A 25,510-nucleotide genomic window follows, 5' to 3' on the forward strand; every position below is an offset into this window, starting at 1 on the left:
GTGGTCGGTACGAAGGAAAATACTTTTTAGGAAAATAATGGGGTTGGGCTCTATCTTTCCACTGACGGGACCATTTTGACCATTTCCAAGTTATAACTTTCAATATTGGAATTTGATGATTTTAATGTTGGCAAGTACATAATGCGGGTTGGATAAAGGGAAATGGGTTAGGAGATGGGTCGGGTTTTATTTAAATAGGTCGAGTGTTAATTAAATATTGAGTCTTTTTAATTACGTGAACCTCTAATAAGAGGGCACGTGGCAAAAATGGTTTTGCTGAACTAGATGTATTTTTGTATAGATGAGCCAGCTTTTAACATATGGCACATTTTTAATAGTTCCGTGACATATTTGAGTCTTTTCCCAATTTAAACTGAATTTATTTTAACAGTATGAATACCATACAATCATGTTTAAGATAAATTTTTGTTTCTGTAATTGGCAGAGCATCTGGCCCTCGATATCCGATTCATGATGTTCTCGAGTCTTGATACTTCCCTTACAAAAAATGAGGAAAAGCTAATGCAATATTATATCTCCTGTCGCGTATGAATTGAGGAGCTTCTACATGATAGTAACATGAAACTCAAAAAATCTAATGCAAAGTTACTGAATATTACATTCATGAATTGTAATCTAATACACCGTAAGAATTTGTGCTAGAATTAGACATATTGTTTACCTCGGTCCCGATAAAACTGATGGCAATTTTGAGCTGATAGCGGCTTCCCTCGGTTGGTTGCCTGCCCCAACCTTAGGTACATTTCTGAAATTATAATCTAAGTTGGTTTCAACAGTCACCAAACCTTCGAGTGCCTTAACCACCAATGACATGGAAGGCCTCTTGGAGAAATCGCCCTGTAGACACCACGCAGCAAGGCTCATCATTTCTGTCACTGCTTCTCTGTGGAGCTGCATATCCTCGTTTCTGTCAACCATATCTGTGAGATGCTCTTGTTCTGCTTTTCTCGTAAAAACAGTTAGCAAATGGACATCTTCTTCATCAGTTTGGGACCAGTCCAAATTCTTTCGTCCACAGAGAATTTCCAAGAGCACAATTCCAAAAGCATACACATCAACTTTTTCAGTGATTATTGAGCTCAACCATTCAGGGGTTATATATCCCGGCGTTCCTCTCATTCTAGTCACAACTTTGCTTTTGTCTTTCTCAATTAGCTTCGACAGACCAAAATCAGATATCTTAGCATTGAAATTTTGATCTATAAGGATGTTTTGTGGTTTAATGTCCAAATGAATTATCTTATGGCTGCAATCCTCATGTAGATAAGCTAATCCTTTCGCAATATCTGATATTATCCTCTGCCTTGTGTTCCATGTAAGCCCATTTTCTTGTGTGATCCACCTATCCAACGATCCATTCACCATGTACTCATAGATTAGAAGCCTGTGGCTTTTTTCGGCACAATATCCAATGAGTTTTACCAGATTGATATGGTGAATGCCACCGACTGTCTTTACTTCTGTTAAGAATGATTCCTTTACTTGACCTACTCCATCCAGATGCTTCACAGCTATTTTGGTGCCATTTCTCAGTGTTCCTTCATACACAGAGCCAAATCCTCCTTTCCCGAGCTTTATGCTGAAATCTTGTGTAATTATTTTCAGCTCATTGTAAGAGAATCGAGTTAGGATTCCCGGTAAGATTGGTTCTAGATCCAGAAAACCACCAGCCTTGCGTTTCTCCGACCTCTTTTTGGAAAGAGCAGAGCAAACTGAAAGAATCAAAATTATCCCAATCAAAGTACATCCTATGATAACCTTGAAAGGTGTTTTCTGTCTAGGGAAAATGACCGGTGCATTTGGGGAATTCTGCACCTTAAGAAATACTGTTCCTACTCCAACGTCCATCAGAGAGAAGACTTCATTCAGTAACAAACAGTTCCCTCGTAGTAGACTCACATTCAGATACGGATCATAAACAACAGCTTTGCAAGAACAGTTACTCAGACATGCCCTTCGGCAATCTTCAATCTTTTTCCCCTTAAGCCAAAATACACTCGAGTTTAGTTCATCATTGAACCGAAATGAAAAATATGCAGTATTCTTTAGCTCTACAAGACTATGATACTGTGAAGAGTCACAAGAAATGGACATCAACTCTGTGCATCCGAGATCTGGATTCCTCTCAGAAAATGGCTGGAAGAAGTTGACTTCAACTGGGCAAGTACATTGTCCTCCATTTGCACAAATGCTGTATCTCCCACACACCATTGGGTAGTCACATTCATTGAGTGTCAAAATGTCACCTACCACTTTCCAATTAAGGCCGAACAAACTTATTTCAAGGTTGTCCAATTGATATACGCGTAAATGTCCATCATACCCAAGCTGTATGTATTGAGCTATCGATGTAGGAGGGTATTGTAAAGCAGTAAGGGTTTGACCATCAAAACTGTAATAAAGACTATCGGGATTTTCTGAAGTGGAGTAATACTGAGGTGGATCAGAACTTATGTAAGAGAATATAAACCTTGACTCGAATTGCCTGCTGAAACGCTTGCTGTGAGCTTCTGACCAGAAACCAAATTCTGCCCATGGAGCAAACAATCTGTAGGATGATCAAAAGACTGCCAAACTGTGCGGTTGGTCGTATCAAAGAGCACGAGAATCCCTGTTTCTGTCAAGTTTAAGCCAGAAACAGATTTGCCAGTAGTATTAGTGGACCAAACAAGAGTGCCATCAGAGTCTGCCAAGACCAAGTTGCCATCTCGGCCTAGTTGCAAGGTTGCATTGACTTGCACTTAGATCTTTGCATCTTCCTTAGTGGTGCAGTTTCTGTGATCTTTCATCCACTTAACGTCTTAAGTTTTTAGACTCTAAGTGTGATCTCACACTGAGTATATTGTTGTTTAATGATTCATCGAACTGGATATTAATGTATCTTGTATCTCAAAGTAACAATCTCCTCTAAGGCATAAGATTAGTATATGAACTTCTCTCTAAGACACAAGTTATGTAAAAGGGCAAAAAAAAGAAAACTGGAACATAAGTTCAACGTATCAACTTCTCAGGCTATAATATTTTAAAACTGAACTTATGCCTTGTTAATTATTTTTTACCTTTCGATTTATTTTTATTTTTTAATAATAGGGGTATCTTTTTCTGGGTTTTTTTTTTACTTAGAACGCTAAAGGACAAAATTTTGGTGGCATCATAATTGCAGGACAAGATATAACTGTAAATGTAATTATATGTGATGTAACAAAACTCAATAATAACCAAGGGAACTTTTGTAGTATTGCAATCACTGACTGGAATTACAAGAAAATAACAACTGGTAAGGAAGAACAATTAAGAAGAAGAAGATAGAGATGAGATACAGAAGAAGATAAAAGATGAGAATAACAGACAACTTCTTTCACAATTTGCATAAGTCCAATTTGCATCTCAAGTCGTATTTATCAACCTGAATCCCAAACATAGTCTGGCCCAATTGCTTGTTCTCAGCCCAATAGGTCTTGCCAGCCCAACAACTATTTGTGTGATCTTGGTATTCCTATTGGGTTGGACTTGGTTCATAACATGTGATAAGTTCGATTTTTCATTATGTTGGTAACAATTTTTTTAGGGAAAATGCATAAGTACCCCCCGAGCCTATGCCCAAAATCCCTGAGACACACCTAACCTTTACTAAGATCCTATTACCCCCCCCCCCCCCCCAAACTTATTTTTTAGTTAATTCTTTACCACTTTTCGGCCTACGTGGCTGAGTCCGTGACTTCACCTATGTTAGGCGCGTGGGTGCAGTTTTTAGACAACACTGACCAATAAAAATTGGTCATGTGTTAAAATAAACTTGAAAAAAATAAATATTAACTCAATTGTCTTCTTCTTTATTATTGTTCTTCATGTTTGGAAAAAAAACCTCCATTATCATAAGTTAAATTGCTCCTTTCTTCGAAAAGATAACAAAATAAAATCAAGAAAAAACTAACCTTTGAACTCAACCATGATTCTTGATGACTTAGAAGTAGGGGTGTACATAAGTCGGTTTGGTTTGGTTTTTCATTAAAAAAAACCTAAACCAATTATGTCGGTTTATTAAATCTAAATATCAAATCAAACCACGCAAAGTCAGTTTTTTCAGTTTTGGTTTTAGTCGGTTCTTTCTGTTTTTTTCGATTTTTTACAACTTAACGGTGTTTGAAAAAGAGATCAAATATATTTTCACCTACCTGTGTGATAATCTAAACTTAAGAAACGTTAAATGAAATTTTCGTAAAGACGGTAAAATTCACATGAGTACAAAATATATTTTTTTGAAATAAAATATATAAACATTGAAAACTATAAACTAACTAAAAATATATTAACAAAGTTATAATATTTTTTATCTATAAATAAAATAAAATTATATTGAATGAATGGGAAAGACATGGGTCTAGCCAGACCCCTGACATCGGGTGACAAACCTTGATGATGGCAATTTCAAAAAAAAAAAAAAAAAAAAAAAAAAAAAAATATTTACAAAATTTTACAAACCCAAATTTGAAATAAAATATATAAACATTGAAAACTATAAACTAACTAAAAATATATTAACAAAGTTATAATATTTTTTATCTATAAATAAAATAAAATTATATATATAATATTTACAAAATTTTACAAGCCCAAATTTGAAATAAAATATATAAACATTGAAAGCTATAAACTAACTTAAAATATATTCACAAAGTAGATTATAAGTTATATTTTTTTATCTATAAATAAAATAAAATTATATATATAATATTTACAAAATTTTACAAGCCCAAATTTAAAATAAAATATATAAACATTGAAAACTATAAACTAACTAAAAATATATTAACAAAGTAGATTATAAATAAATTTTTTAATCTATAAATAAAATAAAATTATATATATAATATTTACAAAATTTTACATGCCCAAATTTGAAATAAAATATATAAACATTGAAAACTATAAACTAACTAAAAATATATTAACAAAGTAGATTATAAATAATATTTTTATCTAAAACATAAAGTGATAGCTTTTTGAAATTTTGGAAAGTGTAAAAGCTACTTTTTAGAAAGTTGAAAAACTGGGGCCCGGCGCGTGTTGAACAAAGCTTTCAACCTATTTGGTTTATATTGCCACGTAAGCCGAAAAGTGGTAAAAAATTAATAAAAAAATAAGTTCGGGGGGGGGGGGGGGGGGGGTAATAGGACCTTAGTAAATGTTAGGTGTGTCTCAAGGATTTTGGGCATAGGCTGGGGGGGTACTTATGCATTTTCCCATTTTTTTATGTTGCACAATATTAAATTCTGAACTTGTATGAAAGTTGAGATCAATACATTCTTATTTGGGATAAACATGTAACCCACGTTTCTAATTACGTAACATTATTTTTCTCAACAAAATTAAGAGATCCCAAGTAATGTTTCAAATTGTTACTAACAATAAATTTGGAATTATTGGGCACTTTCCTCCTCATTAAGGTTCATGACAAGTCTTGTACTGAATACGATGTGCCATATATTCCAAAGTCCCAAGTCAAAATTTGTGTTCCAATGTACAGAATATCTTAAATCTTTGCCCAGTCAATAAAGAGAGGACCTCAAAAAAACTTTTTCAATGTGCTATTTTTTTTTTCCAAACTGACTATGAGTGTGTTTGGTACGAAGGAAAATAATGGGGCCGGGCTCTATCTTTCCACTAATGGGACCATTTTGACCATTTCCAAGTTATAATTTCATTATTGTTCAACCTTGCAGATAAAGCAAGGTCACTACGACTTTCATTTACTTTCTGTTATTACTGTACTAATAAAAGTAATTACTAAACTAACGTACCAATTTAATCAATATTTGAGCCGAATACATGATTTTTATTTTTAAGTACTAATTTCATAAATCCAAGCTGGCTCATTCGTGTCCGACCTTGGCCAAGCCCTAGCGTGGACCTAATCGAGCCAAACCTAGGTAAACTTTGATCGAGACTGTTCTATTGTCATGCTGAGGACAACTTTAATTTTCAATCGATATATACTTAACTTGAACTACACATAAAATATTCAATTAGAAAGGAATGTCTTTTAATACATATAGATGGCAATAGTTTAGATAGTAAAAGGGATCAACTTCTAGTTTGGATATGAAATTCGCGAAAAAATAGAAGTTCAAGTGTGTTTTAAAATGAGAAATCATTGTAGAGAAAATGACATAAATAGTCCCTTAACTATAGGAGTAGGTCTAAAATGGCTCATTAACTTATACACTTAACGGATTTAGTCTTTTAACTATTGAAAAACTTATCAACTTTGGTCCCTCAATTATACAGTTGCCGGTTTTAGTCCCTTAACTATAAACTTACCGATTTTAGTTCTTTAAGTATTCAGAAACTTATCAGGTTTGGTCTTTGTCCATTTTTTTAATACAAATAGCTTAGGTTTATATTAACGGAAATCTTCGTGAAATTAAATCAGTCAGGTCACAGATGAACATTTTTTCAAAGTTCAATGGTATATTTAAGCCAAATGATTTAATTAAAGTTGATTCGGGATGTTCCAATCACATGACCGGTGATGGTGATGAGAAAAATTTGATGAACATAAGCAAATATAAAGGCGATCGAGTAATGGTGATGGAAAATAATTCAAGAATACCAATAACTAATATTGGCAAGACAGTGTTTGTGCCTCGTCATATCTCGAGACAAGTGCAATTTCAGAATGTCTACAACATTCCATGTAATTCCAAGTAATGTTACAAATTGTTACTAACAATTAATTTGGAATTGTTGAGCACTTTCCTCCTCATTAAGATTCATGTCAAGTCTTGTACTGAATGGGATGTGCCCTAAATTCCAAAGTCCAAGTCAAAATTGATGTTCCAATGTACAAAATATCTTAATCTTTGCCCAGTCAATATACAGAGGGACCTCAAAAAACTTTTTCAATGTGCTATTTTTTTTCAAACTTAATTGACTATGAGTGTGTTTGTGTGGTCGGTACGAAGGAAAATACTCTTTAGGAAAATAATGGGGTTGGGCTCTATCTTTCCACTGACGGGACCATTTTGACCATTTCCAAGTTATAACTTTCAATATTGGAATTTGATGATTTTAATGTTGGCAAGTACATAATGTGGGTTGGATAAAGGGAAATGGGTTAGGAGATGGGTCGGGTTTTATTTAAATAAGTCGAGTGTTAATTAAATATTGAGTCTTTTTAATTACGTGAACCTCTAATAAGAGGGCACGTGGCAAAAATGGTTTTGCTGAACTAGATGTATTTTTGTATAGATGAGCCAGCTTTTAACATATGGCACATTTTTAATAGTTCCGTGACATATTTGAGTCTTTTCCCAATTTAAACTGAATTTATTTTAACAGTATGAATACCATACAATCATGTTTAAGATAATTTTTTGTTTCTGTAATTGGCAGAGCATCTGGCCCTCGATATCCGATTCATGATGTTCTCGAGTCTTGATACTTCCCTTACAAAAAATGAGGAAAAGCTAATGCAATATTATATCTCCTGTCGCATATGAATTGAGGAGCTTCTACATGATAATAACATGAAACTCAAAAAATCTGATGCAAAGTTACTGAATATTACATTCATGAATTGTAATCTAATACACCGTAAGAATTTGTGCTAGAATTAGACATACTGTTTACCTCGGTCCCGATAAAACTGATGGCAATTTTGAGCTGATAGCGGCTTCCCTCGGTTGGTTGCCTGCCCCAACCTTAGGTACATTTCTGAAATTATAATCTAAGTTGGTTTCAACAGTCACCAAACCTTCGAGTGCCTTAACCACCAATGACATGGAAGGCCTCTTGGAGAAATCGCCCTGTAGACACCACGCAGCAAGGCTCATCATTTCTGTCACTGCTTCTCTGTGGAGCTGCATATCCTCGTTTCTGTCAACCATATCTGTGAGATGCTCTTGTTCTGCTTTTCTCGTAAAAACAGTTAGCAAATGGACATCTTCTTCATCAGTTTGGGACCAGTCCAAATTCTTTCGTCCACAGAGAATTTCCAAGAGCACAATTCCAAAAGCATACACATCAACTTTTTCAGTGATTATTGAGCTCAACCATTCAGGGGCTATATACCCCGGCATTCCTCTCATTCTAGTCACAACTTTGCTTTTGTCTTTCTCAATTAGCTTCGACAGACCAAAATCAGATATCTTAGCATTGAAATTTTGATCTAAAAGGATGTTTTGTGGTTTAATGTCCAAATGAATTATCTTATGGCTGCAATCCTCATGTAGATAAGCTAACCCTTTAGCAATATCTGATATTACCATTTGCCTTTTATGCCAGGTAAGCCCATTTTCTTGCGTAATCCACCTATCCAACGATCCATTCACCATGTACTCATAGATTAGAAGCCTGTGGCTTTTTTCGGCACAATATCCAATGAGTTTTACCAGATTGATATGGTGAATGCCACCGACTGTCTTTACTTCTGTTAAGAATGATTCCTTTACTTGACCTACACCATCCAGATGCTTCACAGCTATTTTGGTGCCATTGCTCAGTGTTCCTTCATATACAGAGCCAAATCCTCCTTTCCCGAGCTTTATGCTGAAATCTTGTGTAATTATTTTCAGCTCATTGTAAGAGAATCGAGTTAGGATTCCCGGTAAGATTGGTTCTAGATCCAGAAAATCACCAGCTTTGCGTTTCTCCGATCTCTTTTTGGAAAGAGCAGAACAAACTGAAAGAATCAAAATTATCCCAATCAAAGTACATCCTATGATAACTTTGAAAGGCATTTTCTGTCTAGGGAAAATGACCGGTGCATTTGGGGAATTCTGCACCTTAAGAAAAACTGTTCCTACTCCAACGTCCATCAGAGAGAAGACTTCATTCAGTAACAAACAGTCCCCTCGTAGTAGATTCAAATTGAAAGACGGATAATAAACAGCAGCTTTGCAAGAACAGTTACTCAGACATGCCCTTTGGCAATCTTCAATCTTTTTCCCCTCAAGCCAAAATACGCTCGAGTTTAGTTCATAATTGAACCCAAATGAAAAATATGCAGTATCCTTTAGCTCTACAAGACTATGATACTGTGAAGAGTCACAAGAAATGGGCGTCAACTCTGTGCATCCGAGATCTGGATTCCTCTCAGAAAATGGCTTGAAGAAGTTAACTTCAACTGGGCAAGTACATTGTCCTCCATTTGCACAAATGCTGTATCTCCCACACACCATTGGGTAGCGACAGTCAGAGAGTGTCAAAATGTCACCTACCTCTTTCCAATTAAGGCCGAGCATATTATTTTCAAGGTTGTCCAATTGGTATACGCGTAAATGTCCATCATACCCAAGCTGTATGTATTGAGCTATCGATGTAGGAGGGTATGGTAAAGCAGTAAGGGTTTGACCATCAAAACTGTAATAAAGACTATCGGGATAATCTGAAGTGGAGTAATACTGAGGTGGATCAGAACTTATGTAAGTGGCCCAGCTTCCATTGAGAACAGTAAGAGAAAATAAACCTTGACTCGAATTGTCTGCTGAAACGCTTGCTGTTAGCTTCTGCCCGGAAACCAAATTCTGCCCGGGGAGCAAACAATCTGTAGGATGATCAAAAGACTGCCAAACTGTGCGGTTGGTCGTATCAAAGAGCACGAGATTCCCCATATCCGTCAAGTTAAAGCCTGAAACAGATTTGCCGGTAGTATTAGTGGACCAAACAAGAGTGCCATCAGAATCAGCCAACACCAAGTTGCCATCTTGGCCTAGTTGCAAGGTTGCATTGACTTGCACTGGATGGTCTCGATTAGCAGACCAAACTAACCGTCCCCCCTCTATATAAATGGTCTCACCAGTGCTGTTGTATAATACTAATGAGATACCAAGAAAGCATTCTGTGTGATAGAAATTGCAAGAGAAGCCATAGAGGAATTGTAGGCCAGTATTTCGTTCCAGAAGGATGGGTGTATAATTAAGGATGCGTCTACTGAAATTACTCCCGATGGATGGCCTGTTGATCCACAAAGTGGGAACACCAGAAATGAAATTCACTAAACGTTGGGATATAGCGAATTGAGAAGAACAGAAGACAAGATAAATGAAGAAAAAGATGGAAAAACATTGTCTATGTTCTTTCATCATTGCTTTCTGAACAAAGCCAAAGCTAATAGAAAGATTATATGTATCGGTTCGCTAGTTGCTACACCCCTCTGTCTTCTTTTTCTTCTTCTTGTTGTGTATTATGTATAAGTAAATTAAGCAAACTTTTGTTGACTTGTAACACCGTTTCCAGCAACTCTGTAAGCTGGATCCACATTTTAATTTGACTGATTCAGCTATTAAGTTTTTACCACTTAACTCATTGTATTTTAGAATTTACAGGTTCAAAATGTATGTATTATTGTTTCTAAAGTTACCAATTTGTTTTACATACATATCTATTTTTCGTGTTAAAAATACTGAATTCGGTTGTTTCCAAGTGTTATTACTTTCCTAACGTCTGTTCCTGTAACACTCCTTTCATTCACTCAGATGTTAGCATTTGCAACAATCCGTAAGCAGATAATCATGTAACATTTACATGTCAATGTCTTTCATATTATAATTTGAACAGCAATGTTACAAATTGTTGCTAACAATTGAATAGCAATTCATGGCACTTTCCTCCTCAATCAGGTTCAAGTCAAGTCTTCTTCTGAATGGGACCGGCTATTAATTATTGTTCAACTGTACAAAATAATATCTAATTAATATTAGATGACTTTCAATCACAAGGTAAAATGACTTCACTTAGATCTTTGCATCTTCCTTAGTGGTGCAGTTTCTGTGATCTTTCATCCACTTAACGTCTCAATTTTTTAGACTCTACATGTGAGATCACACTGAGTATATTGTTGTTTAATGATTCATCGAGCTGGATATTAACTATCAAGTAACAGTCTCCTCTAAGGCATAAGATTAGTGTATGAACTTCTCTCTAAGACACAAGTTATGTGTAAGGCAAAAAAAAAATCGGAACATAAGTTCAACGTATCAACTTCTCAGGCTATAATATTTTAAAACTAAACTTATGCCTTGTTAATTATTTTTACCTTTCGATTTATTTTTATTTTTTTAATATTAAGGGTATCTTTTTCTGGGTTTTTATTACTTAGAACGCTAAAGGACAAAATTTTGGTGGCATCATAATCGCAGGACAAGATATAACTGTAAATCTGTAATTATATGTGATAAGTTCGATTTTTCATCATGTTTGTTAAGAATCTCTTATTTCTATATAACAATTTTTTTAGGGAAAATGCATAAGTACCCCTCAGCCTATACCCGAAATTCCAGAGACACACCTAACCTTTACTAAGGTCCTATTACCTCTCCGAACTTAATTTATTTATAATATTCTACCCCTTTTCGGCCTACATGGTACTATCCTTGAAAAATTTGTCAACATGCACTGGGCCCACAAGATAGTGCCACGTAGGCCAAAAAGGGGTAGAATATTACATATAAAATAAGCTCGGGGGGTAATAGGACCTTAGTAAAGGTTAGGTGTGTCTCTGGGATTTCGGGCATAGGCTGGGGGTACTTATGCATTTTCCCATTTTTTTATGCTGCACAATATCAAATTCTGAACTTGTATGAAAGTTGGGATCAATACATTCTTGTTTGGGATAAACATGCAACCCATGTTTCTAATTACGTAACATTATTTTTCTCAACAAAATTAAGAGATCCCAAGTAATGTTACAAATTGTTACTAACAATTAATTTGGAACTGTTGGGCACTTTCCTCCTCATTAAGGTTCATGTCAAGTCTTGTACATACTTAATGGGATGTGCCATATATTCCAAAGTCCCAAGTCAAAATTGATGTTCCAATGTACAGAATATCTTAAATCTTTGCCCATTCAATATAGAGTGGGCCTCAAAAAAACCTTTTCAATGTGCTATTTTTTTTTTCAAACTAACTATGAGTGTGTTCGGTACAAAGGAAAATAATGGGTCTGGGCTCTATCTTTCCACTAATGGGACCATTGTTTTATTAGGAAAATATAATTAGACTGATTTAAGAGTCGCCTATTAATTTTAAAGTAAAATTAAGAAAACTATTGTTTTCAAAAGACTAAAACATAAATCTAATGAAAACTTAAAAGGGGTTCGAGGTTCTTATTAGCATTTCGGGAAGGGTTTGAAAGCACCCGAAATGCCCGCTAATATGCGATTATCCGACAATTAATTATTTGACTAAAAATTAGCTTAATTTGAATTGAGCAATTATTATAATTAGGACCATTTTAAAGGGGACAAGGGGAAATACGGAAATACTATCTAAATGAGATAATTTGCAAAAAAAATTCTTTAAATCTTGTTAAACGATGACTGATTTAGTTAAATTGTTAAATCAAAATGGGCGTCTTTCGGGGATTTGAATTTTTCGACCTTAAGATTAGCGACAAATATTAACAGGAAAAATCATCTCATATACACATTTAAGAGTAAATATTATGAGTTTTAACCCTACTATTAAAAATTTCTTGATTATAACAGAATGTTTAATGGTTATGACATATCAGTTAAAATTATTTTTATTTTAAAGTTAAATTATATTTATTTAATAAATCATTAATATATTTATAGGTTTTTAATATTAATTAATAATAGGTAATTAATTTGTTTTTTACTTTTTTTTTAAAAAAAAATGTCAGTTACCCAAATTTAGGGGTTTACTCAATATCTTTTCCATGTTTACTGTTACCCTCACCAATCGTACACCCCACCCTCACCCCCACACGTTTCTTCACTCACACACGCCTCAACCCACCACCCACTATCATTCTCTCTCCATTGTTTCTCATCTTCTCCAAAATCAAACCGCCAAAACCCACCAACACTCCAAAATCAAAATCAAACCGATTAATCATGTCTCAGAAATCGATGGAAACTCCAAGAAAGAGCCCCAGATTTGATGACACCTTAATCGATGATGCTCATGCTACATCCTTTTAACATACTGTCTGAAACTCCCCCTCAGAAATCTGTTGAAATTCCTGCCAATGTTGGTCCATCTCGTTCGAAGAATCGAAAAGACAAAATTAATGAAGCAAATCAAAGTTCGACTCCGACAAATCGAAGGGGAAACAAGAGGAAAGGGAAAAAACATGTTGAAACTCCTCCAAAGTTTGATTCAGACTCAGATTCCGATTTTGTTGCTCAAAGAAAAAGAAGAAAACAAAAAAATCAACAAATGTTGATGTTCTTGAAACATCAAAACCTTCTTCAAGAATAAAAACAAAAAAGGATGAACATGAATTACCAAAACCCCAACATTTGTTATATCACATTATTATTATGTTGTTTTCAAAGTTTTTATTTTTCTGAAATTTATTATTAATGATACAACATTGACATGCTAGTAACATTGTTATCAAATTGTATGATATAATTTAAATACTCTGTAGTATATAGGTAGTCATGGTATTTTTTGAATAATAAGAGTATGAAGTGTTTGTGAATAACATGTATATGGAGTGTGTGTCAAAAAAATTGGTATGCAGTGTGTGTGCAATGTCAAAAATAATGTATGATTTTTTTTTAACTACTATGTATTGTATAGGTGCCCCTGGAATTTTTTTGAATGATAAAAGTATGAACTGTGTGTGAATATCATGTGTATGGAGTGTGTGAAATGTGAATATTATGTATACAATGTTCTTTATAAACATTTTGTATGAAATGTGTGTGGAATATGAACTAAGGGTTATTGTTGGAAAAAAAAATTATATGGAGTGTGTGTGAATAATATGTGTATGCAGTGTGTGTGAAATGTGAATATAATTTATATCATTTTCTTCATAAACATTGTGTTTGAAATGTGTATGAAATGTAAACTTATGGTTATTGCGTAAAGAAATTTGTGTAGTGTATAGGTGCCCCTGAAATTTTTTGTATACAGTGTGTGTGCAATGTCAAAATTATGTATGATTTTTTTCTAAATACTATGTATTGTATAGGTGCCATTGGAAATTTTTGAATGATAAAAGTATGAACTGTGTGTGAATATCATGTGTATTGCGTGTGTGAAATGTGAATATTATGTATGTCATTTTCTTTATAAACATTGTGTATGAAATGTGTGTGAAATATGAACTAAGGGTTATTGTTGGAAAGAAATTTTTATATGCAGAGTGTGTGAAAATGTGAATATTATGTATGTCATTTTCTTTATAAAACATTGTGTATGAAATGTGTGTGAAATATGAACTAAGGGTTATTGTTGGAAAGAAATTTTTATATGCAGAGTGTGTGAATAATATGTGTATGCAGTTTGTGTGAACTGTGAGTATAATTTATATGCAAACTTATGGTTATTGCTGGAAAGAAATTTGTGTACATGTGAACAATATATGTATGCAGTATGTGTGAAATGTGAGTATAATTTATGTCATGTCTCTTAACATACTGTATATGAATTGTGTGAGGTATTTGAACTATGGTATTGCTGCAATGAAAATTGAATTTTATGGGTGTGAAGTGTGTATGAAATGTGGACTATTGAGTTCTGTATGCTTTTAGAATTATAACTGAATGAAAATTGAATCATATGGGGTGTGAAGTGTGTATGAAATGTAACATAATGTTATTTTATAGGAAAGGAAGAAACACACACACTGGTCTTCATGTACCAACATGAATGTGTTTGCTGATCTTTTGATTGTTCTTGGGCAAAAGAGATTTCAACAATTTCTCGAACAAACTCCTTTCGGTATATTCTATGAGATGCACCATATAAAGATCCAATGTCAATTACTTAGGAATATGATGATTCTTGAAAAACAAAATGTCCGAGACGACATGTTTGTTATTAAAATAAATGGTACAGAATTACGATTCGAAATCAAGGAATTTTCAACATCAATAAATTAGAAACGCCACCTCCATAAGTGTTCTTTATCCTTGTAAACCTGATTCTCATCTATAAATAAATTAGAAACGTCACTGATTACTCCGTTGTCTTCATCAATACTTTCATCTACAACTTCATCTAAATTCACTCCTACTAATCGGATGGCGTTGTTGGAATATAAATCAAAGTTTGTTGATGTTATAGCAACATCAGAAACTCTCCTATTCACAATAACTAGAGAATGCGAATTATCCATTGCTATATTCTTCAATGTTATGCACAATGGATATTTAGTAAAGAAATCCAAATTAACTTTATTTTGATCTAAGAAAACACGCACACCAACATCATTGTGTATTCTAACAGGTGGGCATCGATCATCTACTAAATATTTTATCTCTAAATCATTTATATTAGTATCTATCATAAGCTGCGATGTTATCACGCTTACTAGACCACTATAAAGACTAGAAGAATCATATAAAACCCCTTCCATTTGAAAATCCACATAATGCCCTGTTTCATTAAAAAAAAAAGTAGCAGATTATAAACAAACAATTTGAAATATAAATATCATTCATACAGACAGAATATTACAAAACAATTTTTATATTTATTTAAATAAACAATTCTTACAAATATCATTCAAATAGTACATTCCAAGCACTTTCATACTACTATAATACATAAATCATACAACAAATAATTATTTAATAACAAAAAACTTTATACACAAATATCTACATAAAATTTCACCATCAATACAACATTAAAAAAACTTTTCATATATTTCGCCAGACACGACTACAAACGAAATTCATACTTTCTTAATATACATTTCATACACATGTCGCAAAGACAGCTTATATCATACCAACGTTCAAACACACTTAATACACATTTCATACAACAATTACTCATTCATTACAAATACATTTTTTCAATTGTATCAGATAATTAATTTCTAACTCACTAATTTCTTCAGCGATGACAACATCTAATATGATCCAGTAAAATTTAGAATTTAATACCAACTAAAACCACTTGTCATACAATTTGTCAAAAAATCCAAATAATTTTGTTTACATATAACTTAACACATTTTTCTTACAGGTTTCTTTCCAAAAATTCTATTAAATTCATTCACAAATATACAATCACTTTATAATTTAAGAAAAAATACACAAAACAATCACAAAAAACCTAAAATCACTAATATTATACATTTTTACAACATTTTCAGTTAAACAAAATAATTTTTCGTTTCAACTCAACTTAAAAATAAACAATAAACAATACTAAATACTTACCCGATTGATCCCATGTTCCTCGTGTTTAATTAAAATTGATACGCAATTGTCCATATCAATAAAATTATTTTTTTCAATGAAAAAAATATTCAACTATTCGTTCCTGAGATTATTTTTTTTGGATGAAGAATCAAGAGAGAGAAACTTTGATGAAAAGAAGGAAATGATCTGATTAGATTTAATTTTAACGAAATTGAGTTAATTAAGGATAAAAAATAATGTTAATTTGTTTGGATTCCTTATTTAGTGCTAATCATTAATTATCTATAATAATTTCAAATTAAATAACAACCCACAAATTCAGTCTTTTAATTTCGTTTTTTAAAAAAACAATTTTTTTTTTTTTTTTTTTTTTACAGTTTTTTTCCAATTAATAAAACATTTCTCTTTTTGGTGAATTTGTTAAAACCTGAAATTTTAAATGCTATAACTTGAAACTGAAACTCTACTGCTATAGCTCGAAAATAATACTATAATATATGTTATATATGAAATTTTCACATATTAACAAGCACACAAACACAATGAAATAAAGAGGAAAAGAGACTTGGGCTCAAGTTTAGTTTTTCTGTCTGCCTGAACCAATACTTGGGCCCATTTTCGTTTTGGACCTTTGGCCCATTTAAATCACTGGTACCTATCCTAGTCTAACATAGAATATATATATTTCTTTTGGGCCTCAGGCCCCAATTCCTCCACCTGTCCCAAAACCAACAAGTAATAGCAAATAAGTGGGCTTAGATCCAAAATAACAAAATACAATTTTTGAATTAAGATTGGGCATTTGGCCCAATTTTTTTTCAATTTCTTGATTTGTTGCTTCTCTCAACTTCGGGACCTGTTCGTCGATTTTTAGGGCTGACTGACTCGAAAAGGAATTTGAGCCTTTACGGCTCTCCCTAAATGCAAGAAGGAAGATGAGTTCATAGTGAACTCGGACAGATTTCACATGCAAAAGATGATAAGAATTAATAGCCAATAGTAATATCTCGAAACCATAACACTAAGTGACAATAATGATCGGTCGATTACAACTTAACAAAGCAGCAAATAGCCTAAAAATGACCAAAGCCAAAGCAAAAATACAAATAAATGACCTGGGGACTAAAAAAAACAAGTCATGGTAATGAAATTCTTCAACTTAGACCAATATTTCCAGCTCACTATCATTATTATTATTATTATTATTATTATTATTATTATTATTATTATTGACAAATTGACAATTAATTGAAGGCAATAATTAAACTCCAAGTTATAGACCAAAAAATATAAGACAACAAGAATTAAGTGAAGTCATATTTGGCAACTACCACAGCAAGATTACATCAAAGATCAAAATAATTAATTCCTAAATACTTGTGGGGAACGCATAAGTCAGCCAAGGAGTATACCTCTGAAACGATGATAATCACTTATTTTAAACATAAAATGAACAAGCCGGAAACTTTGTTAAATATTTGTCTCAATCAACGCTACTTTTAACTAAAAAAATCAACTCAATTTAAATGAGGGAACTAATAACACAATACAGTCAGTCATTTGCCACATTCTCAAGACGATATAGCCTCAAATTTTAAACATGAAGAAACAATTATAGACGGATAGACTCTATTATACAACGAATAGAGAGACAGTAAACTCAAAACGTAGACGAACAATGATAGAGACATGCCGATAACTTTGTTGGAATGAAACGATGCTTAAACAGAGGAGAATGAAATCATAAAACTAAACACTTCAGCGCTGGATTCGCAATATTTAACTACATTAGAATCCTAGAATAGCAAATCCGCATCAACACGGAGATAAGACAGCAAACTTATGGGCGATCATGTATACAAAACATTAACGTAAAAAAGGGAAAAGAGAAACAAGAACTGGAAGTAGATCGCAAACCGGAAAGACAAACGAGCTCTTCACTTCACCGTAGTTTAACTATCAACAATAGGCAACTTTAAACACCATGCTTTGGGCAAGCTTTCGACACAAAAAGAGATACGCAGAGGGGATTCAAACAACTTATGAGTAAGATGAAAAATCAAAGAAAAGAACACAAAGCGATATCAGCTTCATCCGAGAAGACAACCACACCAACTAAGAGAGTAACTAACAATAGCTAAAGAAAGAAATCGATAGCATTAAGAAAATTTTACTAACATCAGTTTATCTTCACCACTGTATCTAAACACATGACTATTTGACAACAAAACTATTCAAACCAGTCAAGCGGAAAACAGAACAAACACATATCATTCAAAGAGAGGAAAAAAGCTATAAGATAGAGATGTTACCTTCCGTAGGGCAGGAACTGAGACGGTAACGAGCAAGGAAGTGACAACCTCTACCACGCAAGTTCCGATTTGAGCAGCGAACAGGGAACTTAGACAGAAATCCGAGCAAGCTCTCTATCCCGGAAAGTATTTCGAGTATATCTAACCTATATTTTTTCGCTTAAAAGTATCCTTTGTATTTTTTGCCCGATAAAGCTCCAACTTTTCCTCCAATATTTTCTCCAACTCTTTTTACCACTCTTCTCTCTGCCCTCAATCAAACAGTCAATAAGAGGGAAAATATATATGGGATATTTTGGGTTCGTGATTTTTTTTTGGGGGTGGAACGTCAATTGAAATTGGAAAAAGGCAAAAATGCTATCCCTTAAGGTGGGTTGAAGAAAAAGTTAGATTTGGCTACAATTGCAATAGAAATTAATTAACAATTTAGCCAAACGGATTAAAGAGGTAACCAAAAGGAGTTAAATTTAGAAGATTCCGCTAGAATTCAAATAGGAAGAATTAATTTAATTAATTTATGAGCTTTTTAATCTTAATGAAATAAAATAACCAATTTAGCTATAAAATAATTAGTTTAAATACGAACTAGTTAATTCAAAATTTAAAATTATAATTCAAACCAAAACTAAATTAATTAAATAATTATTTTAACAGTGTAGAAATCTTTTGATATGATTTTCAAATATTTACAAAATATACTAGTTATATATATAATTATATGGAATATATTTATTATTCAAAACACTATAAAAGTCTATTGAAATTACCTAAAATAACCTTGAAACTATTTTGAATTATATAAAGCTAATTATTTTAAATCGTTTGAAAATTAAGAAGCTCGAAAATAAATTATTATCGGGAGGGTCAAAATTGGGTGTCAACAACCATTTTGACCATTTCCAAGTTACAATTTCATTATTGTTCAACCTTGCAGATAAATCAAGGTCACTATGACTTTCATTTACTTTCTGTTATTTTTCCACTAATAAAAGTAATTACTAAACTAACGTACCAATTTAATCAATATTTGAGCCGAATACATGATTTTTATTTTGAAGTACTAATTTCATAAATCCAAGCTGGCTCATTCGTGTCCGACCTTGGCCAAGCTCTAGCCTGGACCGAATCAAGCCAAACCTAGGTAAATTTTGATCGAGACTGTTTTATTGTCATGCTGAGAACAACTTTAATTTTCCATCGATATATACTTAACTTGAACTACACATAAAATATTCAATCAGAAAGGAATGCCTTTTAATACATACAGATGGCGATAGTTCAGATAGTTAAAGGGAACAACTTCTAGTTTGAATATGAAATTCGCAAAAAACTAGTAGTTCAGGTGTGTTTTAAAATGAGAAATCATTGTATGTTATAGTCAAAGTTGGCTTCTGAAAATAGTGTTGGAAGTCAACAGAATGGAAGAAAATGTGATGCCTTTCTAGTGAGCAAATATTGGTGTAGTTGTGCAAACTGATTTTTGAATTCTGTATGCTCATTTGTTTCTTCAACTACTAGTTTCTGGTAATGTGCGTTGCACGTTTATCCCTTACTATTGTTATATAATTTTAAAATGTGTTATCAAATAGAAAATGCTTAAATCAACAATATTAATTTTACCAATTACATTTCATGTATTAAATAAAATACATAAAAAGGGATTGAGCATTTGGCATCAAGCAAGAAGTATGTGAAATTAATTAAGATAATATAGTCTCTTAACTCTGTGTCACTGTGTGTAAGTCTTTTTTATGATCTAAATATCATTGATAACCTTTTATAGCCATGAATGGATAAAAAAAAATCATGCAGGCTTATTGACAAGATTGCCTATTTTATTTTAATGAGAAACGGAGCATGAAATATTTGTATTATTTAAGTAAAGTCCTAGAATTAAAAGGCTAATCAAAGAATACATGAAGATACACTTTCAAAATTTTACAAGATTAAAAAGCAATTACATCCAAAATATAAAAGTAACAGATAAAGAATTAACAAACTGGACTTCATACATACAACTATTTCAAAAGCTCATAATAATAGCTAAAAGATCACAACACCACAATGAGTTCATTAGAAATGCAAAAGAAATTATAAAAAACAATAATCTTCCTAATGGAGAACAGAAAGAGTTATGAGGACTTAGGCATATCTAAAAAGAAGTCTTCTCCCATGTATTCTATTTACTCCTTTATACCATTTCTTCCTGTCTTTTTTTGCCTATCATATATAGATGCGATAGTTTTTTTTATTATCCTCTTTTCAAGTTGAATGACATGAGTTTCTTTCATTTTTCAATGGTTATCATCCAGTTCTTAAATAGTAGTGAAAATGTCTGTTCAAATTCTATTTTCAGTTCTAAATAATAGTCTTTTAATATATAGATGGGAAGATGAAAAATACAAATCATAATTAGACTAAAGTAATAAAATTAACATTGCCACTAATTACTGCTTTGAACGTGGAATCTAGTCTAGTTTGAGTGGATAAGAAGATGAAAAATATAAATCATTGTAATTAGTAATAAATAAGGTAATTACAAACCATCTCATTAATTATTAATTTAATATTAATTCATTCATATATAATAATACACTTTTAATACCTTTGTAATAAATCAAATAAATAAAATCAGTAGCATTAATCTGGTAAATGGGGGGTCTTTTCATATACCAGTAATTATTCTAGGCAATACATACAAGTACAATTGATATTATCTAAAATATATCTTTTCACATTCCAAGCATTGAATTATTTGCTTAGTCCTTTGAGTTTCTTCCGCTAATATCATTTATGGATAATGTTTAATCTATACTTCATATAAGTAGAGAAAAGTGTGAAGTCACTTGATAATTTTTCTCTTTCTTTGTCAGAAATTTCCTTTAATTCTTACTCCTAGAATTCAGCCTTGAGAACGTTGGGATAGAAAATTTACTTTAGAAAGAAGCAGATGATTAAAAAAAAACTGCACACCTTTAAAAAATGTGGAGCATTAATATAGAAATGCAAGTAAACCTAGAAATAGGACTGTTAAACTTCTTATGTAACCTACTTAAAATGTGTAATTAAGTCTTCAAACTTTTAAAAATTTTACTATAAACCCTTGAGGTAATTTTAATTTTACTATTTACTATTAAATTAATTAGATGTTTGATTATTAACTCACCCTAGAACGTGTATTTAGTCTTAGTTAATTTAAATTTTACTATTTATTATTTAATTAATTAAATATTTGATTTAGTGTAGGGATAAAATGGTAATCTAACTTTTCACTTTTGAAGCTTCCCACTAATTATAATAATATATATATGATGTTTCTGAAATAGTATTGATATAATAAGGATCATGAAAAACACAAAATGGCTTTTCGCAGCAAATAACAAGTGATAACTCAAAGGTATGGACATATGGCTGTGACTTATTAGCTATTCAGTCTTGATGATAAATACTACTAAGAATTTACCTAGGTCCTGACAACTGTGATGGAAGTGGAAAACTGATACCAACCACAGATTCCCTTTCTTGATTAGTTCCGGCAACTCTTCTCGTCATTGTTGGAAATGTGAAGCTGTAATCCAAGTCGGTTTCAGCAGCCACTAAACCCTGAAACACCTTAACTACCAATGACATGGAAGGCCTCTTAGTATAATCACTTTGTAAACACCAGGCTGCAATCTTTTCTATGTAGCTGCATGTCTTCGCTCTTCTTGTCCACCATTTCCAAGAGTTGTCTCTCCTCTGCCTTTCTCATGAACAAACTAAGCAAATGCATATCATCCTCATCTTGATGACGATCCAAATTCTTCCAGCCACAGATGATTTCCAAGATCACAACCCCAAAGCTATAAACATCCACTTTCTCAGTAATGACCTCATGTAACCATTCAGGTGCTAAATAGCCTGGTGTTCCTCTCATTGTTGTAACTATCTTACTTTCATCTTTCCCCACAAGCTTTGATAACCCAAAATCTGATACTTTTGCATTGAGATTATGATCAAGAAGAATGTTCTGAGGTTTAATATCCAAATGAATAATTTTGTTGTTACAGTCTTCATGTAGGTAAGCTATGCCCTTGGCGACGTCTGATATGATCTTTTTCCTGATATCCCATTTGAGAGATCGTTCCTGCTTTCCATGAAAAATCCACCTATCTAAACAGCCATTGGCCATATATTCATAAACCAGAAGTCTAAGTGATTTCTCAGCACAAAATCCAACAAGTTGCACCAAATTGACATGCTGAATGCTACCGATTGTTGCTACCTCAGCTAAGAATGATTTCTTCACATTACCAAAACCTTGCAGACGCTTCACCGCTATTTTGGTGCCATCACTCATTGTTCCTTCAAATACAGAACCAAATCCCCCTTCCCAAAGTTTCTCACTGAAAATTTCAGTCATCACAGTGAGTTCCTCATAGGAAAATCTAGTAGGCATTCCTGGTATTTGATCAAGGAACTCCTCCTCGTCTTCCTCGAGCCCTTTTCTCCTTCTGAAAATATAGGCAAAGCAAGTTAAAACCATGAGAAGCAAACCAAATGAAGCTCCGATGGTGGATCCTACAATTGCTGAGACACGCTTTGATTTCTTCTCTGAAGAGACAAGTGATGGAGAGGCTTGTAAGTTAGAAGAGCTCTGCACCTTGATGAAAAAAGTGGTCTTATTGGTACCATATTGCAAATAGAGGGGAATATAAGCTATGTACTTAAGCTCCATCAAAATATGATATTGGGAATGTTCACAAGAGATACGTGTTATAAGGACACACCCCTGGTTTGGCTGCCTGTAATTTATTTGCTGGAGAAAGTTAGTCTGATCAACCGCGGTTTGAGGACAAGTGCACTGCCCATTTGCACAAACAGAGTAATTCCCACACACGGTTGGATACCCACACTCACCAATGTAGTCTGTCAATAGATCAGCCTCCTCTAACCAAGATCCTCTCCAGTGATACACCCTTAAATGCCCATCATCACCAAACCTCATCAATCTAGGATTTGAAAATGCAAAATTTAGGATTAATGTCCCGTTGAAAATAATTATTTTCGAATCAAAGATTAGTCCAGAAAACGGGGAACCTTTATCCCCACCAAGTCTTGAGACATAGAGTTGACGTGGATTTGACTCAATGTATGCTAAAAAGCCAAATAGTTGAACTTCAAATGTGAACAAACCTTCACTCCAATTTGCTGCTGATACACTGGATCTCAGCTTTTGTCCAGCATTTGTCATTTGTCCAGGAACCAAAGTGTCTGTAGGATGATCAAAAGACTGCCAAATGATGTCGTTACTTTTGTCAAAGAGAACAATATTTCCCAGTACTGTCAATTTGAATCCCGTAACAACCTTTCCTCTTGTGCTTGTGCTTGTACTCCAAATCAAAGTGCCATCTGAGTCCATCAAGAATAAACCTCCATCTTGCCTAAGTTGCAAGGTTGCATTATCTCTAACTGGATTATTCCGATTTGCTGACCAAACTAATCTCGCGTAATATAGATAAGAATTATTGTTACTGATCTTTGGGAATAAAAGGACGCCAAAAACGCAAGCAGTACCATTGTAATCACATAAGAAACCACAGACAAACAGAGTCTCGTTCCCTTCTCGAGATAGGATGGGTGTCAGTGTGGCTCCATTTGTGGAATTCACTACATAGGAGCGGGCGCGGCTATTGATCCACGAAATGGAGGAATTGGTGATAAAAGTTTCAGGAGGTTGACAACTAATCAGATGCTGTGAAGAAATGATGAGTAGACTGGCCACCATTGTACTATTTTTATCAGAAAGAAGGCTCTGCTTGATTGATCACTATGTCTTAAAATTCATCGTTTTATTCGAGTAGTTTTTTCTTCGAAAAATTGTGGTTTCAAATCCTCAGAATTCGATTGGTTTCGATTTCTCAATTTGTAGCCACAACTAAATTCATACCATCAGTTTTTTTTTTTGTCCTGTTGTTGTGCTTTTTCTTAGTGTAGAGTTAAAAGGAAGAAAAATATAACAAAATTCTAACATTTGTGACAACAATAGCATTTTAATACTGATAAACCCCAATAAAGCTGACAACAATAGCATGACTTGAATAAAAATAAAGAAAATAACACGGAAGCGAAAATATGTGAAATTCAAGAATAAAATCTTTAAAATTGAAAAAGAGAAAAGGGTTTGATATACCCTTTAACTTTCCAATTTAGAGCTGAAGCGGCTCACATAGATATGCCCTTTCCTTTTCCTCTAACAGAAATGAAAAAAAAAAATATTTTTTTTTTATTAAGAAAAAAAATCCATGTAGGAATATATTTGAAAATCACCCAGCTCCCAATTGGATGAGGACGGCGGATCTCCTCCCGGGGAATCAATATCCAGTGCCAGCTCTATGCTTTGATAATTAAGGCATATGCCTTAGTCCTTCAATTTTAGGGGCCTCAAATTTTTGTCAAGAATAAATTATGTGTCAATTTTTAATATAAAAATTAATTATTTATGATAAAAAGTATCTTTTTAAAAAATATATATTATTTTATCCTCTTTTAACCTCATTATGCTCTAACTCTTTATCTTTAATTAAAATTTATCAACTTATTACTTAATTTATGTTAACCATTCATATCATGATCACATCAGTGAATATTTTTTTTCAATGTTGAATTGATAAAATCATATTTAAAACTAATAATAGAATATTTTTTGAAAGAAATCATTTATAAAAAAATATTAAGTAATAATTGGCATTTGAATAGTCCAAGAAAAATATATTTCAAATAAATACATATGAAGTTTGTTTGGATTTTATATTAGGCTTCCAATTGAAATTTCGTTTTAGGCCTCTAATTACATTGAGTCACTCTATCGATACCGATAACCATTCCAACAGAGCCCACTCAGGTGGAACCAAACCTTCAAAAGAAGGAGGTAATTCATTCAGCTGTTCAAAATGAAATGGCTCATGATACTCAATAAGTAAATTAGACTGGGAACAAAACTAAGAATAGATTGCTCACACGAAACAGATTGGCCAGGTGGATGACGGTAGCGGACAA

General features: G+C 33.1%; 4 protein-coding genes across 4 annotated transcripts in view; 1 reads left to right on the forward strand and 3 right to left on the reverse strand.

Annotated features, from left to right (window-relative positions):
- Nucleotides 1-25,510, forward strand: part of LOC125839130 (cytochrome P450 CYP72A219-like) — a 96,642-nt gene that overhangs the window by 16,022 nt on the left and 55,110 nt on the right. The gene's annotated exons all lie outside the window — the stretch shown is intronic.
- Nucleotides 679-3,972, reverse strand: LOC125839123 (G-type lectin S-receptor-like serine/threonine-protein kinase SD2-5). Its single transcript, XM_049518092.1, has 3 exons — nucleotides 3,957-3,972; nucleotides 2,492-2,734; nucleotides 679-2,438 (listed from the first exon to the last, which is right to left on the reverse strand). The coding sequence occupies exons 1-3, from the start codon at nucleotides 3,970-3,972 to the stop codon at nucleotides 679-681; spliced, it is 2,019 nt and encodes a 672-aa protein (XP_049374049.1).
- On the reverse strand, nucleotides 7,650-10,162 carry LOC125839129 (G-type lectin S-receptor-like serine/threonine-protein kinase SD2-5). Its single transcript, XM_049518097.1, has one exon. It carries the CDS (start codon nucleotides 10,107-10,109, stop codon nucleotides 7,650-7,652), a length of 2,460 nt encoding a protein of 819 aa, XP_049374054.1. The 5' UTR covers nucleotides 10,110-10,162.
- Nucleotides 14,885-24,239, reverse strand: LOC125839124 (G-type lectin S-receptor-like serine/threonine-protein kinase SD2-5). The gene is given in 4 exon segments (XM_049518093.1): nucleotides 14,885-15,384; nucleotides 18,473-18,618; nucleotides 21,936-22,151; nucleotides 22,153-24,239. Coding segments are annotated over 4 exon segments (2,949 nt in total).

Source organism: Solanum verrucosum, unplaced genomic scaffold (genome assembly GCF_900185275.1).
Source record: "Solanum verrucosum unplaced genomic scaffold, falcon-dt-bn FXZP01000526.1, whole genome shotgun sequence".
Taxonomy (NCBI): Eukaryota; Viridiplantae; Streptophyta; class Magnoliopsida; order Solanales; family Solanaceae; genus Solanum; species Solanum verrucosum.

What these genes read in the sequence shown, in the direction of transcription:
- LOC125839129 (XM_049518097.1), bottom strand. Translation starts at nt 10,109, where the DNA reads ATGATGAAAGAACATAGACAATGTTTTTCCATCTTTTTCTTCATTTAT.
- LOC125839123 (XM_049518092.1), bottom strand. An exon ending in AGCAGGCAATTCGAGTCAAG is followed by an intron (nt 2,439 to 2,491) that starts GTTTATATTCTC and finishes ACTCCACTTCAG; the next exon opens with AAAATCCCGATAGTCTTTAT.